General features: G+C 37.1%; 1 protein-coding gene across 4 annotated transcripts in view; it reads right to left on the bottom strand.

Moving 5' to 3' along the window:
• Nucleotides 1-14041, bottom strand: part of celf3b (cugbp, Elav-like family member 3b) — a 29788-nt gene extending 15747 nt beyond the window's left edge. For all 4 annotated transcript variants that reach the window (XR_015510759.1, XR_015510760.1, XM_087286383.1 and 1 more), the window contains exons 1-3: nt 13793-14041; nt 10274-10452; nt 6752-6834 (exon numbers count right to left, since the gene is read on the bottom strand). Coding sequence is in view for 2 of the 4 variants with exons in the window: in XM_087286383.1 (XP_087142509.1) it covers nt 6752-6834; nt 10274-10418 (228 nt within the window). In the remaining 2 variants the exon portion in view is untranslated. The remainder of the gene's footprint in view (nt 1-6751; nt 6835-10273; nt 10453-13792) is intronic.
• Between the last annotated feature and the right edge of the window lie 4862 nt (nt 14042-18903).

Below are 18903 nucleotides of genomic sequence, written 5' to 3'. Positions count from 1 at the left end.
TAAAATGTAATGAACACAAGAACCACACAATGTAACCCACACACACAATGTCAAAATCTACTGGTATTGCTATATATGTGGGGACACACACACGCACAACACAAAAACACATTATTCCTACACTCTCAGAAATAATGGTGGGTGAGCTGTCACTGGTGTGGTTATTTTCAAAAGGCACAAATTTGTACCTTAAAGGTCCATAAATAATACCTCAAGGGTAGGCCCGGTTAGCAAGTCAGTGCGGCTTCTGTGAATGTACTACTACACCCTTTAAAATGATCAAATTAGCCTAGCCTACTGTAATTTTACCACTTTAAAGGGTGCAGTACATTCATGGAGACCTGACTGACTCACTACAGGTGAGATTTTATTCATATTGTCATTCATAATTGTACAGTACACAAATATTGAAGATACATATTTACAGTAAGTCTGATCACATGACTCTATACTTGTGTACATTTATTCTGGCTCTGATTAAAGTGTCTTTGAGGAAAAGAGATGATTAAAAATAAACCCTGATATAAAGGTTAAATATCCCCCTGAGTGAGAGTTTTCTGTGTTGAATAAAGTGTGTGTCCTCGGGCCGGGAGCTGTCAGCACTCATCATAATCCTGCTGGATGAGGAGTTCATTTAAACACATCTGCAGGGATTATGGGTAATCTCCCACATTCACACATTAGTAGATTTTCATGCACTCTCACACACTGATCGACCAACAAAACACACACATACACTTATCCATACATACACACATACACAGACACACGCACACACAAACACAAATATGTATGCGAGCACACTGCGGTTGGGCATCTAAGCTATAATGCCGATCCGATACGCATCTCGATACAAAGAATACGATCCGATATATTAGCGATACATTTGTGACATATTGCGATGCAACACGATACGATTCACACCCATATCACGATACGATGCGATATTTCAGCATTAACTAATTAGATCAAGTTTATGAGATGATGTGAAAGAGGATGCTGTGCCATTGAATGAGTTTGATTATTTATTAACCAAGCAAAACCAAGACTTTTTTTACAAACTGGCTTTTCTCTCAGAGCCAGAGTGTCAGTTTACAGTAGAGGGCCATTTTAGAGCATATAGCACATATTATTGAAGTATTTTCAAGATAAACAGAATGTATAAGTGCAATATATATTATAAATGTATATATTTGCACTCTTTCAACATAAATAAATTTAGCATTGCAAAACAAGAATTGTGATTTAACTTTTCAACTATGAAAACAAGTTTTACAAAGATATTTTGCCAATGATTATTCAAAACTTAAGGTGGTGAACTAGCAGTGTTATGCTGCTTTCAAACATCACTGTCACTGTAAACAACAGGCTAATAAAAATATAACAAACCAGCAATCTTCTTGCTGTGAGGTGGTCAAACTACCCACTGTGCCACCCATTATTTTTATCATTATTATTATTAATATTATTATTATTATTATAATTAAATAAAAATTAACAGGAGGAGGTGTTTAAAACCTTCGTTCTCCGTGACACTAGGCTGAATATCTTTGCAGATGAACAATGCAATAGCATTCGTTATTGGCGTAGAGCGCACAAAACTGTTGCGCATGGAAAAAAAACTTGCAATGCTTTTCTCACCACTTTTGGAGCTGGTAGCTACAGTTAAAGCAGAGCAGGAAGCCGGGGATGCAGGAACACTGGAAGATGCTTTCACAACAACACCGTGGCGCCGCTTCAAGTGAGATATCAGATTAGTCGTACTGCCCGCGTATTTTACAGATGCGCGGCACATTTTGCAAATTGCATCTGTCCTGTCATGTCGTCCATCCTTAAATCCATAATGTTGCCATACTTTAGATTTAAAACTCAGTGGGGAATAAAATGTTTGTTTTGCTTCTCGCGCTTTCTGAGGGCGCTCCACTAGCTTCATCCGCACACCTGATACACTGAGTTGTAGTAAGTGTACACATCCGCAAATCCGTTGCTAAGGCTTACTTTATGTAGGTCGATTAAATTATGCGCCAAAAACAGGTTGACAACACTTGTTAATAAATAAAAAATACATTCTATATTAAAAATATAAGCTGTATCTCGGAAAAACCGATGCATCTCGATTTGCTTCCAAAATTTCATTCATCCTCTGATGCTCAACCGATGCACTCGCATCGAGCACGCGCATGACCGCGTATCGATACATATCGGTTAATCTTCCCATCCCTAGAGCACACACTAACACACATATACGCACAACAATAATATACACACACACAAACACGTATGTACATATATACATATATACACACACACAAACACACACACACACACACACACACACACACACACACACACACACACACACACACACACACACACACACACACACACACACACACACACACACCTAAATGCAAACACACATGTATATATATATTTACACATATACATATACACAAACATACACACATACACACACACACGTACATGCAAACACACACACATATATATGCACACCCACACACAAATACATATTTATACATATGCACACACAAACACACACATATAAATATATACACATATACACAAACACACACACACACACACACACACACACACACACACACACACACACACACATACACATATTGTATAAACACACACACATAAGTGTACACACACACACACACACACACACACACATACACATACACATACACATACACATACACATACTGTATAAACACACACACATAGGTGTACACACACACATACACACACACACATACACACACACACACACACACACATACACATACACATACTGTATAAACACACACACACACACACACACACACACACACACACACACACACACACACACACACTGTAAAGCTGGACCCTGCAGTGATTCTCAGAGGATTTGTGCTGGATTATGGACTTTTAAATCTCAGGATTATTCAAATAAAGTGTGTTTTACCCTCCGACTTTAGCCAATGAGGAGACGTGAAGCAAACCATCTCCCTGCGGAGCGATGAACCGATGATTATTTTTCACACTGGATTATAGATTATACACACACACATGCATACACACACTCTCTCACATACATACACACATAAAACCATACAGACACACACACACACACACACACATTTCCATTCCACATTAGTCACTTGTTGCATCAGTCATGTTCCCTAGCAACCTTCCATCTGCTCAACTGTATCTAAGCAATGATCTTGCTCTTCTGATGCTTCCTGTTGTGTGTGTGTGTCTGCATATGTGAGTATGTGTGTGTGCATGTGCCAGTGTGTGTGTGTTTGTCGATGTGTGTACGAGTATGTGTGTGTCAGTGTATGTGTGTGTCTGTTTTATTGTGTGTGTTTGTGTGTGCTAATGTGAGTGTGTATGTGTGTGTACAGGTTTATGTTGTTCATGGGGACACACAATTGTATAATAAAATGGGCTACTTGTACTCTATTAAGGATGTTTATAGTTCATGTTTGTTTTTGTATGTGTGTGCATATGCGTGTGTGTGTGTGCGCATGTGTGTGTGCGCGCAACATTCGAAACAAAATAAAATGCTCATTTAGGACAAACAACACCCCGAACAATAATAATAAATCAATCTAATATCAAAATATCACAAGTAGAATATTAAATCAAATTAAAATGACAATAAAATGACAATAAAATAACAGTTATATTCCTTTTTAATTTAATTTAAATAAAATAGAGAGTGAAAAGTGTAAAATGTAAAATGAAGGTTGGTCGCATTATTCTAACACTCCGCTGTGTTTCTGTCATTTAATTTACAGGATTAAGCGCAGCAGAGACCAGATGAGCAGCAGGTTTATCATACGTTATAAAGACACACACTCAGAAACACACTCCTGAAACAGATGCTGCCGTGGAGATCATCAGAAACTAAAAATAAGCTTAGAAGCAGAGAAACGTGCATCAGTTTAACCCTGCACACACAGACAGCTGTATCTCTCTCACTAACATCAAGATTTATTTCTGACCTCTGATCTCTGCACAGGCCGCATTTTTCCCTTTATTCACTCCAAATCTCAAATTCACTGATTTTTTCCTGATTTTCAATGACTGAAAGCTGAATTTTCCTGATTTACAATAAATAGAAAAACCAACCCAGACTCTTTCTGATTATGTACCTCTGTATGCATATCTGCAGAACGCCTAATACATCCCAGGAGGTACGTTTTTTCAGTTTTTGTTTTCGCAAATCCAAAAGCGCAAAACGCTTTTTCAGATCTCAAATTTCTCATTCCAGTGCCATTCAAGCCTGCTGTTATCACGTAAATCCACCAGAGGCCGCTGTGGACTGACTGACTGACTACCTGACTGACCAATCCCTTTACCAACCCCCTTCCCTAAACCCAACCGACAGTGTTTTCAAAAGCACAGACTGACCCGCCCACCCCCTTCCCTTAACCCAACCGATAGTGTTTTCAAAAGCACTGACTCACCAGCCCACCCCTTCCCTTAACCCAACCGATAGTGTTTTCAAAAGCACTGACTCACCAGCCCACTCCCTTTCCTTAACTCAACCGATAGTGTTTTCAAAAGCACTGACTCACCAGCCCACTCCCTTTCCTTAACTCAACCGATAGTGTTTTCAAAAGCACTGACTCACCAGCCCACCCCCTTCCCTTAACCCAACCGATAGTGTTTTCAAAAGCACTGACTCACCAGCCCACCCCCTTCCCTTAACCCAACCGATAGTGTTTTCAAAAGCACTGACTCACCAGCCCACCCCCTTCCCTTAACCCAACCGACAGTGTTTTCAAAAGCACCAACTAACTCGCCCACCTCCTTCCCTAAACCCAACCGATAGTGTTTTCAAAAGCACTGACTCACCAGCCCACTCCCTTTCCTTAACCCAACCGATAGTGTTTTCAAAAGCACTGACTCACCAGCCCACTCCCTTTCCTTAACCCAACCGATAGTGTTTTCAAAAGCACTGACTCACCAGCCCACCCCCTTCCCTTAACCCAACCGACAGTGTTTTCAAAAGCACCGACTGACCCGCCCACCCTCTTCCCTTAACCCAACCGATAGTGTTTTCAAAAGCACCGACTGACCCGCCCACCCTCTTCCCTTAACCCAACCGATAGTGTTTTCAAAAGCACCGACTGACCCGCCCACCCTCTTCCCTTAACCCAACCGATAGTGTTTTCAAAAGCACTGACTCACCAGCCCACTCCCTTCCCTAAACTAATTCTGTGATCACTGAATTTAACGCAAAATTAAGCAAATGGAAAAAAAAATACAGGAAAACTTAAATGGAAGCACTTTTAGCTTAGCTTAGCATAGATCATTGAACCGGATTAGACCATTAGCATCTCGTTCAAAAAATTCTGAAGCAATCAGTGTCGGGGAAAGTTACTTTAGCATTACTATACTGAGTTACTCTCTATTAAAGTAGCTGGTTGCGTTATTGAGTTGCTTTTTATGGTTACGTTACTTGTTACTTTTGCGTTACTTTTTCTGACCTGGCTGAGGCTTGATCGATTATGTGTGTGTGTGTGTGTGTGTGTGTGTGTGCATTATTTTGGAGCAAAAGCCTTTGTTATGCTTAATGGTCACTAATTACAGTTGCACTAATATGTTTGTGATTTATGTCCCCACTAACACACACCCAAGGTCTAATTAGTGACTGATTTATAGCATCATAAAAGCATAAACATGCCACACACACACACACACACACACACACACACACACACACACACACACACACATACACACACATACTAACAAATACACTCGTACAGACAAATCCATACACTCACACTAATACACACAAATATAAATACAAACACACACACACATATATAAACACACACACATAATCACAAACACACACACAGAAACAAACACACACACATAAACACACATGTCGACTGTAATATAGTTATCATCCATGTTTATTCACGTCATTCATTCATTTTCTTTTCGTCACAACGGAATGAACCGCCAACTTATCCAGCAAGTGTTTTATGCATCGTGTTTATGCCCTTCCAGCTAAACTCCTGTACTTGGAAACACCCATACACACTCATTCAAACACACACTCTCATACACTACGGCCAATTTAGCTCATCAATATAGCGCATGTGTTTGGACTGTGGGGGAAACCAGAGCCGGAAACCCACGCCAACACAGAGAGAACATGCAAACTCCACACAGAAATGCCAGCTGACCCAGCCAGGACTTAAACCAGCGACCTTCTTGCTGTGAGGCGATCGTGCTACCCGCTGCACCACCATGACACCTCATTCATGTTTCCAGTCGTTATTATTGTTCTGTACTACAGCTATTGTCTGCTGATATGGCTGTTCCTTTAGTTATTATGATAGTTTTTCATTATCAGCATCGTTACTCGGTTATATTTTGACTATAATGATCTATATGAACAAAAGAAAAACAGAGTGGATCAGATCAGAGAGAGAAAAGTCTGATCTTCTGAAAGGTCATCCTGCTGTCACGCTGATAATAGGATTAATTACTGCGTTTCAGCCCACGGACGCTCCGTCCCCCTGTCAGCAAACACAGACTGCGTTCTGGGGCCCGTTTACAGTTCAGTGCTGGATCTCAGAGAGTCTGCGGCGGCTTGAAAAGGTGTAAGGAATAATCCAAATAATCTCTGCTGCTACACACAGCCCACTATAACCAGAGGAATAATCCAGACACAGAGAGAGAGAGAGAGAGAGAGAGAGAATGCACTCACCCCTGGCAGTGTTTTCTGTTCATGAAGAGCACTCTGCGCTTTGACGGCTGACTCTCGTGCACAATATGTCAGAAAGGCGCATCCTAAAACAGAAAGACAGAATGTTAACATACACCGATGCTTTAGATAGATAGATAGATAGATAGATAGATAGATAGATAGATAGATAGATAGATAGATAGATAGATAGATAGATAGATAGATAGATAGATAGATAGATAGATAGATAGATAGATAGATAGATAGATAGATAGATAGATAGATAGATAGATAGATAGATAGATAGATAGATAGATAGATAGATAGATAGATTTATATACACTATATACACTCACCGGCCACTTTATTAGGTACAACTGCTCGTTAACTCAAATTTCTCATCAGCCAATCACATGGCAGCAGCTCACTGCATGTAGGCATGTAGACATGGTCAAGAGGATCTGCTGCAGTCCAAAGCAAGCATCAGAATGGGAAAGAAAGGGGATTTAAGTGACTTTGAACGTTGCTGCCAGACGGGCTGCTCTGAGTATTTCAGAAACTGCTGATCTACTGGGATTTTCACGCACAACCATCTCTAGGGTTTACAGAGAATGCTCCGACAAAGAGGAAATATCCAGTGAGCGGCAGTTCTGTGGGCACAAATGCCTTGTTGATGAGGCCAGAGGTCAGAGGAGAATGGCCAGACTGGTTCCAGCAACAGTAACTCAAATAAGCACTCGCTACAACCGAGCTCTGCAGAAGAGCATCTCTGAACACACAACACGTCCAACCTTGAGGCGGATGGGCTACAGCAGCAGAAGAGCACACCGGGTGCCGCTCCTGTCAGCTAAGAACAGGAAACTGAGGCTACAATTCACACAGACTCACCAAAACTGGACAATAGAAGATTGGAGAAACGTTGCTGCTCTGATGAGTCTCCATTTCTGCTCACACATTCGGATGCTCGGGTCAGAATTTGGCCTCAACAACATGAAAGCATGGATCATCCTGCCTTGTATCAGCGGTTCAGGCTGGTGGTGGTGGTGTAATGGTGTGGGGGAGATTTTCTTTGGGTGCATTAGTACCAATTGAGCATCAACGCCACAGCCTACCTGAGTATTGCTGCTGACCATGTCCATCCCTTTATGAGCACAGTGTCTTTATCTTCTGATGGCTACTTCCAGCAGGATAACACACCATGTCATAAAGCTCAATCATCTCAGACTGATGAACATGACGATGAGTTCACTGTACTCAAATGGCCTCCACAGTCACCAGAGCTCAATCCAATAGAGCAGCTTTGGGATGTGGTGGAACGGGAGATTGGCATCATGGATGTGTAGCCGACAAATCTGCAGCAACTGCATGATGCTATCATGTTAATATGGAACAGAATCTCTGAGGAATGTTTCCAGCACCATGCTGAATCTCTGCCACGAAGGATTAAAGCAGTTCTGATGGCAAACGAGGGGCCAAACCGGGTACTAGTAAGGTGTACCTAAAAAAAGTGGGCAACACTTAAATAAATAAAAAATACATTCTATATTAAAAATATAAGCTGTATCTCGGAAAAACCGATGCATCTCGATTTGCTTCCAAAATTTCATTCATCCTCTGATGCTCAACCGATGCTCTCGCATCGAGCACGCGCATGACCGCGTATCGATACATATCGGTTAATCTTCCCATCCCTAGAGCACACACTAACACACATATACGCACAACAATAATATACACACGTATATTAAATACGTAAAGTGGCCGGTGAGTGTAAATATGGATATTCAGCATCATTTCACATGAGAAGTTACAGAAATGTAATTTCACACTCATTACATTTTCCCAGCAAGGCTTTTGGGATAACTTGCGTTTAACTCCCTCTCTCTCTCTCACACACACACACACACACACACACACACACATACACACACACACACACACACAGCTGCACAGAAATCTGGGAGCCAAGGCTTAAGGCTCCATTTCTCTGATTGAAAACGCTGTGTGCATAAGTACTTGGTAAAAAACACACTACTATAGAACTGTGTGTCTGTGTGAGTGTGTGTGTGTGTGTGTGTGGGTGTTTAAGCCAGTGTTACTTTAGCATCAATGATGTACTATTATAGAGTATATACTGTACATTCATTCATTCATTTTCTTTTCAGCTTAGTGCCTTTATTCATCAGGGGTCGCCACAGCGGAATGAACCGCCAACTTATCCCGTATATGTTTTACGCAACAAAAGAATTAGCTGCAACCCATCACTGGGAAACACCCATACATTCTCACTGACACACATACACTATGGCCAATTTAGTTGATCAGTTCCCCTATAGCGCATGTGTTTGGACTGTGGGGTAAACCGGAGCACCCGGAGGAAACCCCCACCAACACGGGGAGAACATGCAAACTCCACACAGAAATGCCAACTGACCTAGACGAGGCTCGAATCAGTGACCTTCTTGCTGTGAAGCGAGCACCACCGTGCTGCCTTCATAAGTTCATAGTAACATTTAATTTACATATTAGTATGTCACTACTGTGATGCAACCGTTATTGTAAAGTGTTACAATATTAGATGCAGGCATGTTCTCCCCCTTAAGTCTTCCTCGCTTTATCATCACAGTGACCTCAAAGCACTAAGAAATCCATGATTAAATCCCGGACGAGCCCCCAAACAGAGTTCATATAAGCCTGTACAGCACTGGAGTGTGAGCGAACACCCAGAGCACTCGACCCCAGAGCAGAAGCAGAGCAGGAGATGACAAGAGACTGAGCTTTCTCCCTCTGTATAGTAGCACAGAGCCGTGCAGCATCAGGCTTGAAGCTCCCGCAGGCATGTGCTGCTTTCATTAGCGTACAACACACACTCACACACACGTATCCAAGAGGTCTGAGCACGTGCACTGCAAATATTTCATTCATTTTCCTTCAGCTTCCCTTTATTTATTAGTGGTCGCCACAGCGGAATGAACCACCAACTATTCCAATATATGTTTTATGCAGCGGATGCCAATCTAAACACCCATACACACTCATTCACACACTATGGTCAATTAAGTTCATCAATTCCCAATAGCGCATGTGTTTGGACTGTGGGGGAAACCGGAGCGCCCGGAGGAAACCCACGCCAACACAGGGAGAACATGCAAACTCCACACTGAAATGCCAACTGACCCAGCCGGGACTCGAACCAGTGACCTTCTTGCTGTGCAGTGCTAACCACTGAGCCAGCGTCTCTTTCTCCTGTTGAGCACAACGAAGTTATTTCGAACAATGTTGGCACCAATTGACCTCCATAATAATTGTAGTCATTTCCTACTATGAAAGTCAATGGGTGCCGACAACCAGCATTCTTCAGAGTATCTCCTTTTCTGAAGCTCAATCAGGTTTAAAACCGCACGAGGCAGAATAAATGAGCTGATTTTCATTTTTTGGGTGAACTGTCCCTTTAAATGACTCTGTTTATGCAAATGCACACTGTTAACACGTGCGTGTGTCGTGACTGGGAGTGTGCTCAGCTGTGCGTGCGTGTCTCTTTACCTTTGTGCATGCCCGTGTACTTGTCCTTGATCACAGTCAGCTCGTAGATCTTGCCGTACTGCTCGAAGATGGGCTTCAGGTCCTTTTCCTCCAGGTTTCGCGGGATCTGCCCGATGAAGAGTTTGATGGCGTCCGGCTCCTTCATTGGGTCGCTGGCGATGGAGGGAATAACAGAGGCACTGGAGGAGAGAGAGAGAGAGAGAGAGCGACAGAGAGATTTGGATGTGCTTGTGGAGGAGGAGTGTGTGTAGGTGGGTGTGTGCGTGTGTGAGCAAAACACAATCAATGAATGGATGAATGGAGCTTCACTTTACACAGTGAAAAGAGGCAAACTGAAGCCTTCCTATGATTTTCTTTGTCAAGTATTTCCCAGATGATTTTGAACAGATTCAGGAATTTTTCACAGTATTTCCTATAATATTTTTTCTTCTGGAGAAAGTCTTATTTGTTTTATTTCGGCTAGTTTTCAAATTTTAAACACCATTTTAAGGTCAATATTATTAGCCCCCTTAAGAAATGTTTGTTTTGGATCGTCTGAGAACAGACCACTGCTATAAAATGGCTTACCTAATTACCCGACTTTAACCTTATAACCTAGTTAATCCTTTAAATGTCACTTTAAGCTCAATACTAGTATCTTGAAGAAAATCTAGTCTAATATATTGTGCTGTCATCATGGCAAAGAGAAAAGAAATCAGTTATTAGAGATTTTATTTGATAGATTTTTTATCTTTCCTTTAAGGGAAAATAAACAATTTATATTCAATTGATTTATTTTTAATGTAATTTTACATTTGTTTTATTTTTATTTTTGCAGTTGAGACAATCATATAATAGTAGTTGCAGTAAAAAAATATAATAATAATCTAAAATAGTGCTGGTAATTGTCTCCCTATGGTTTAATTATCTGCGCATCTCTTTAAAACACAACACAGGAAAGTGCAAAATACAGATATCAACATAAATTAATATATTTGATGTATTGTTGATTTATTATATCTTTTATTTAAATAGTAATTCATTTTAATTAGTTTATAATTAATTTTGGTTAATCTCACATTTAAATGAGATTTTAATTTAGACTTTTTATTTTGTTTTGTTATTTTGTTAGAGAGTATAATGTGACAGATAAACATTTTACAATGTGTTTTTACACACTGCAGTTAAAAAACGAAATAATAATATAAAATAATAATAATAATAATAATAATAATAAAATAATACTGCTAATAATAAAAACAACAACAACAACAACAATGATAATAATAATAATAATAATAATAATATTAATAATGATAATATAATAATAATAACAATGATAACAATATAATAATAATAATAAAATAATACTGCTAATAATAAAAACAACAACAACAACAATGATAATAATAATAATAATAATAATAATAATAATAATAATAATAGTAATATTAATAATGATAATATAAAAATAATAACAATGATAACAATATAATAATAATAATAATAATAATAATAATGATAATAATAATAATAATAATAATAATAATAATAATAATAATAATAATTAAAATATTTATAATTGTAATAACAATAACAATATTAATAACAATATTAATAATAATAATAATAATAATAATAATAATAATAACAATGATAAAAATGATAAAAATACAAAATAAAACTTGTAACTGTCCTCCTGGAGTTTATCATTTAATTATATGCACATTTACGTAAAACACTACAATGCAAAATTCAAAATACTTATAAATCTTATTGTGAAATATTGATTTTCATTAATCCAGTAACCTACATAGTGCCCTACTTTTTATGGATTTGTTTTAGAGTGCATGTCAACAAATGCATTAAACATTAGGAATTGTTAACATAATACTGCACACACAAATATAGCATATTTCAAATGACATCATCAGTGTGACCTAATGTACTCTGCAAGTCTTTTTAAATTGTATCTGACCTTTTAAGAATCTGTTTATGAATATTTACAATTACAGTTCATAACAACAAAGCAAGCATACAAGTGGATGAAAACATGATATTGTAATAAATCAGGCGACACATCAGAAATATTCCATTAAACCTTAAAATCTTAGTAAAAAGAAAATAATCCCACATTTTAACTTGTAATCATGTTTTCATTAAAGCATATTATTGATAAGGTATTTGAAATAACCTGTTGTGGTGATTCTACGATTACTATGGCAACACAACAACTGCAGTAATCAATCTGTTGTGGTGATTATATGGTCGTTATGGTAACACAATAACTATGGTAATGTATATGTTGTGGTGATTCTACAGTTGCTATGGCAACATAGCAACTATAGTAATTAATTTGTTGTGGCTATTTTATGGTTGCTATAGTAACACGACAACTATAGTAATAATCTGTTGTGGTAATTCTACAGTTGCTATGGCAACACAACAGCTATAGTAAATCTGTTGTGGTTATTTTATGGTTGCTATAGTAACACAACAACAATAGTAATAATATGTTGTGGTGATTCTGCTGTTGCTATGGTAACACAACACCTATAGTAATTAATCTGTTGTGGTGATTCTACAGTTGCTATGGCAACACAAAAACTATAGAAATTGATCTGTTGTGGTGATTCTACGGTTGCTATGGCAACACAAAAACTAGAAATTGATCTGTTGTGGTGATTCTACGGTTGCTATGGCAACACAAAAACTAGAAATTGATCTGTTGTGGTGATTCTACGGTTGCTATGGCAACACAAAAACTATAGAAATTAATATGTTGTGAAGATTCTACGGTTGCTACGGCAACACTCAACTATAGCATTTAATATGCTGTGGTGATTTTACGGTTGCTATGGCAATACAACAACTATAATAATAATCTGTTGTAGTGATTCTACAGTTGCTATGGTAACACAACAACTATAGTAATTAATCTGTTGTGGTGAGTCTACAGTTGCTATGGTAACACGACAACTATAGTAATGAATCTGTTGTGGCGATTCTACAGTTGCTATGGCAACACAACAACTAAAGTAGCTAATACATGCAAATATAACCCAATACTGTAGTTTTCTACTAAATATAGCGTAAATATACCAAATTACAGCACCGTGTAGCTACTGTAGTGTTATTAGCTCATCTAATAGTTAATATTAAAGTGTTGTATAGAATCCATTAACAAATAGCGAATGTAAATGCTATAATACACACAGTAACACACTTTACACTATTCACTATAGTGCTTTTAATGTGGGATAAAACAACAGATATTGTCATGTGACAGGTTTTACACCATGTAAAAATACACTTAGCCGTAAAACCACGATGACATCTTTAGATAATAAGCAAAGAACGATCTTATTTCGCAACAACCGTTCTCAGATCAGCATAAATAAACGCATATATCTGCGCATCCTTTGTTTAGGCGCCGTCTTTGTCCGTCGGTATTACGGTCACACACGCACGCACGCACACACACACATACACACACACACACGCACGCACACTGATGACCACAGAATTAAAACAGCTCACCTGCTAGAAATGACTTCTACCGAGTAAATCCTCCGTGCGTTTCAGTCAGAGATTGAGCGCGATGTTTCCTCAGATCTGTCACTCAGGCATCCTCAGTGTGTTTGCCGCTCAGACAGACGCGCTGTTATTATTATAATGCTGCGATACGAGATCAGAAATCTGGGTTACTCCTGGGTTAGACGGGTCGGTGAGTCCTCGTGTCTCGTCGGCGCGGTTTACTACGTGTTTGTTCTTGTTTTCACATCTCTTAAAATAAACCTCGCCGTGACGTCACGCTGGTGTCTCCCCTCGTGACGTCACTGGCATTGGATCGTGCTCGGCTTTGTTAATGGCACAGAAGCGGAGCCTTCACATCAGTGCATCTTTAATCTTAATAGTGGGCAAGTGTTATATACATACGTGACAATTTACAAACCTTCTATAAATATTTGGCTTATATTATTTGTATAGCAAAATTAATTAACTCATTTTCTTTTCGGCTTTGTCATTTTATTAATCTGGGGGCGCCACAGTGGAATGAACCGCCAACTATTCCAGCATATGATGACCTTCCAGCTGCAACCCATCACTGGGAACACTCCCATTCACACAAATACTCCACAGCCAATTTAGCTATTTAGCTTACTATAGTAAAATAAAAGATAAACCAACCCTATGAAATACACTCCTTATAGCATTGTTGTTTTCTGTTATATGGTAAATTATTCATTCACAAACGAACATTCGCAAATATTTACCCATTCTATTCTCGTTTTAGGATTCAATTCATCTCACTCCTAAAATCACCTCATCCTATTAAAGAAATAAAACATTATAAGTCTTATAATCTTTGAATTTAGATGCTTTTATATCCAGTTTGATAGTCATTAAAGTCTTTATATTTGATAAATGTCCTGTGTTTTTTTTCTTTCCTCTCTGTATAGGAAAATCTTAATTGTATGTGTAAGTATTTGTATGTTTTTTTCTTTCTTCAAGGATCTGTGTGCGATCCCTTGGTTTTGTTCTGATTGTAGTGGGTTATCTTGTGATAATCTTTGCTTTTATTTGTGGTTTTTCATTGTTAAAGATAATTATTTTGCTTATTTGTTATTATATGCATATACTTTTATTGTATCCACTCGCTTAATAATTAAAATTAAAATAAATTAAAAAACTGGCAAGGACTGTCACATCAACTTACAGATCAGTTATTTCATTATATATATATATATATATATATATATATATATATATATATATATATATATATATATATAATTATATATAATTATATATAATTATATAATCAGTTATATTTGCTGTTATTACAACCACAAAAATTTAAATGATTTCTAAATTTATAATATTATATGTCATTTTTGTATTCATAAAAAGACATTTTAAGTCATATGTTTATCTCATAACAAAAAAAATTGCAAGCTAATAGAAGTATATATGAAAACCTCATGCTTCTTCCAGTGAGTTAATTTTTATCAGAACATTTAATTTTACATTATTTTCTCATTTTATAAGAAAATAAAGAATAAAAAATATATATAATAGAGGTATTCAAAGGTATTATTCAAGTATTATACTTATATATTAGTACTTATATACTCATTAGTACAATTATTATACTTATATATTAGTACTTATATACTAATTAGTACAAGTATAATTATATAATAGTGCAAGTATTGCTTATATATTACTACACGTATTTCTTATATATTAGAACTTATTTTACACTAATTTGTACAAGTATTATACTTATATATTAGTACTTATATACTGATTTGTACAAGCATTATACTTATAAATTATTTTATACTCATTTGCACAAGTATTATACGTATATATTATATTATACTATACTCATTTGTACAAGTATAATACTTATATATTAATACTTATATACTCTTAAGTACAATTATTATACTTATATATTGGTACTTATTTTAAACTCATTATAGTTCAAGTATTATTCTTATATATTACTTGTTTATTTGTACAATTATTATACTTATATATTAGTACTTATATACTCATAAGTATACTTATATAATGGTGCAAGTATTACTTATATATTAGTACTTATTTTAAACTCATTAGTACAATTATTATACTTGTATATTAGTACTTATATACTGATTTGTGCAAGTATTGTACTTATAAATTATATTATACTCATTTGTATTATACTTAATACTTATATACTCTTAAGTACAATTATTATACTTATATATTAGTACTTATTTTAAACTCATTAGTACAAGTATTATGCTTATATATTATTACTTGTTTATTTGTACAATTATTTTACTTATATATTAGTACTTATGTACTCATAAGTATACTTATATAATGGTGCAAGTATTACTTATATATTAGTACTTATTTTAAACTCATTAGTACAATTATTATACATGTATATTAGTACTTATATACTGATTTGTACAAGTATTATACTTATATATTATATTATACTCATTTGTACAAGTATTATACTTATATATTATATTATACTCATTTGTACAAGTATTATACTTATATATTAGTACTTATAAGCTCATTTGCAGAAGTATTATACTTATAAATTATATTATACTCATTTGTACAAGTACTCATTTGTAGCTAAGCTATTATACTTGTTTCTTTTATTCTTCTTTATATACATCTCTTTGCATTATAATTGTGTATGGATTGCCTTGCCTTTCTGTTTAACACCATATAGTGAAGTGTATTATATTTACTAATATTTTTTTTTCACCTGGTTGTTCAACAGACGAACACAGCTTCACAAATGCACTCTACTAGCGGGTTATGTTGCGACTAGAAAGCAACTGAGATATGGAGGAGGAGTTGCTTATTCCGGCTATTATACGTGACAAATGTTAATGTACGGCTGAACCGCACACTTTAACCCCTGCGGTGTCCCTGGGAGGAGCCCGTGACCCAAATGCGCTGTTGGAAAGCGGCAGATTTGAGAGTGATTTACTGTGAAAAGGTCACCATCTGCCCGCAGCGGATCCAGATCCCGGAGCCTCCTGCTCCCTTCTGAGGGCACTCATGCTGTATGGGCACAGAGCCCACCTCAGCGGCGCCCACTGCTGTTCCCGCAAAGTTCAGCTGATCAAACACACACACACAACAGAGTCTGGCTGCAGACACGATCTGCAGAAATGAGATCTGATGGTTTGGGCAGCCCTGGGCTACATTATAGCCTACACAGAGCAGGTTTGCGTTTTTTGGATGAATGATCTGTCTTGATGTGATGAAACATGTCCATACGCATCATTACAGATCGATATTGTTCATTTATTACTTTGTATTGTTATAAATAAACTAATAAATGTCTGTTTTATTGTCTCTGAAACATTTTATTGAGTAAAACTTTTACCAATCACCATTACCGCACTGCACTCTGGTGGTGAGGCTGAAGCATTGACTTTGTGTTTCACGAACACCCAATATATTTGGTCACACTTTACAATAAGGTTCATTAGTTAATGTTAATTAATGCATTTACTAACATGAACAAACAATGAACAACACATTTACTACAGTATTTCGTCATGTTAGTTAACGTTAGTTAATGTAAATACAGTAGTTCATTGTTAGTTCGTTAACTCATGGTGCATTAACTAACGTTAGCAAGCATGGACTTGGATGTTAATAATGCATTAGTAAATGTTCAATTGTGATTAATAAATGCTGTACATGTGTTGTTCATGATTAGTTCATGTTAGTAAATGCATTAACTAATGAACCTTATTGTAAAGTGTTACCCCAAAATTACTTTTACAGAATTTCAAAAAATAAGGTTTATATGGAGGTGATTATAGAAGCACGATTACATTTCCCCCCATTTTTTAATACGTTAATTAAAAATATATATAAAAATTTAATTATTTGTGTAAATTTAATTATGTTAAAGGTTTTATGAGGTTTTCCCATAGATGGGTTGCGAGTGGAAGGGCATCCACTGCGTAAAAACGTGCTGGATAAGTTGGCGGTTCATTCCACTGTGGCAACACCGGATTAATAAAGGGACTAAGCCGACAGGAGAATTAATGAATGAATATTTTATTAGGTTATAAGCAAAAAAATAAAAAATATAATAGATAAATAAAATTATATATATAAAAAACACTTTACTAGTACCAGGTTGGAGAACTGCCTTAATCCATTGTGGCTTAGATTCAACAAGCTACTGGAAATACTCCTCAGAGATCAAAGTTGCAGCAGATTTGTCCACATCCCAAAGGTGCTCTATTGGATTGAGATCCGGTGACTGTGGAGGCCATTTCAGTACAGTAAACTTGTTGTTCTGCTCACCAGTCTGAGATGATTGAGCTTTATGACATGTCGCAATATGACATCTATTGTCCAGTTTTGGTGAGTCTGTGTGAATTGTAGCCTCAGTTTCCTGTTCTTAGCTGACAGGAGCGGCACCCGGTGTGCTCTTCTGCTGCTGTAGCCCATCCGCCTCAAGGTTGGACGTGTTGTGTGTTCAGAGATGCTCTTCTGCAGAGCTCGGTTGTAACGAGTGCTTGTTTGAGTTACTGTTGCTGGAACCAGTCTGGCCATTCTCCTCTGGCCTCATCAACAAGGCATTTGCGTCCACAGAACTGCCGCTCACTGGATATTTCCTCTTTGTCGGAGCATTCTCTGTAAACCCTAGAGATGGTTGTGCGTGAAAATCCCAGTAGATCAGCAGTTTCTGAAATACTCAGAGCAGCCGGTCTGGCAGCAACAACCATGCCACGTTCAAAGTCTCTTAAATCCCCTTTATTTCCCATTCTGATGCTCACTTTGAACTGCAGCAGATCGTCTTGACAATGTCTGCATGCCTAAATACATTGAGCTGCTGCCATGTGATTGGCTGATTAGACATTAGCATTAACGAGGACAGGTGTACCTAATAAAGTGGCCGGTGAGTGTATATAAACGTTATACTAATATTAAATGCTGCATAAACATTTCATCAAAACTTCTTTTTAAAATACATTATCCACCAAACATATCGGACGAGTGATTATCACTGCATTACACGTTAAATATCAAGTCTTTTGTAAAGCAATTCTGACTTTACCTCCGTGAACATGTTCAGCACAGACGACAGGACAGTA

Source organism: Danio rerio, chromosome 16 (genome assembly GCF_052040795.2).
Source record: "Danio rerio strain M-AB ecotype USA chromosome 16, GRCz13ab, whole genome shotgun sequence".
NCBI classification, from domain to species: Eukaryota; Metazoa; Chordata; class Actinopteri; order Cypriniformes; family Danionidae; genus Danio; species Danio rerio.
This window is presented reverse-complemented; position numbering and strand designations above follow the sequence as displayed.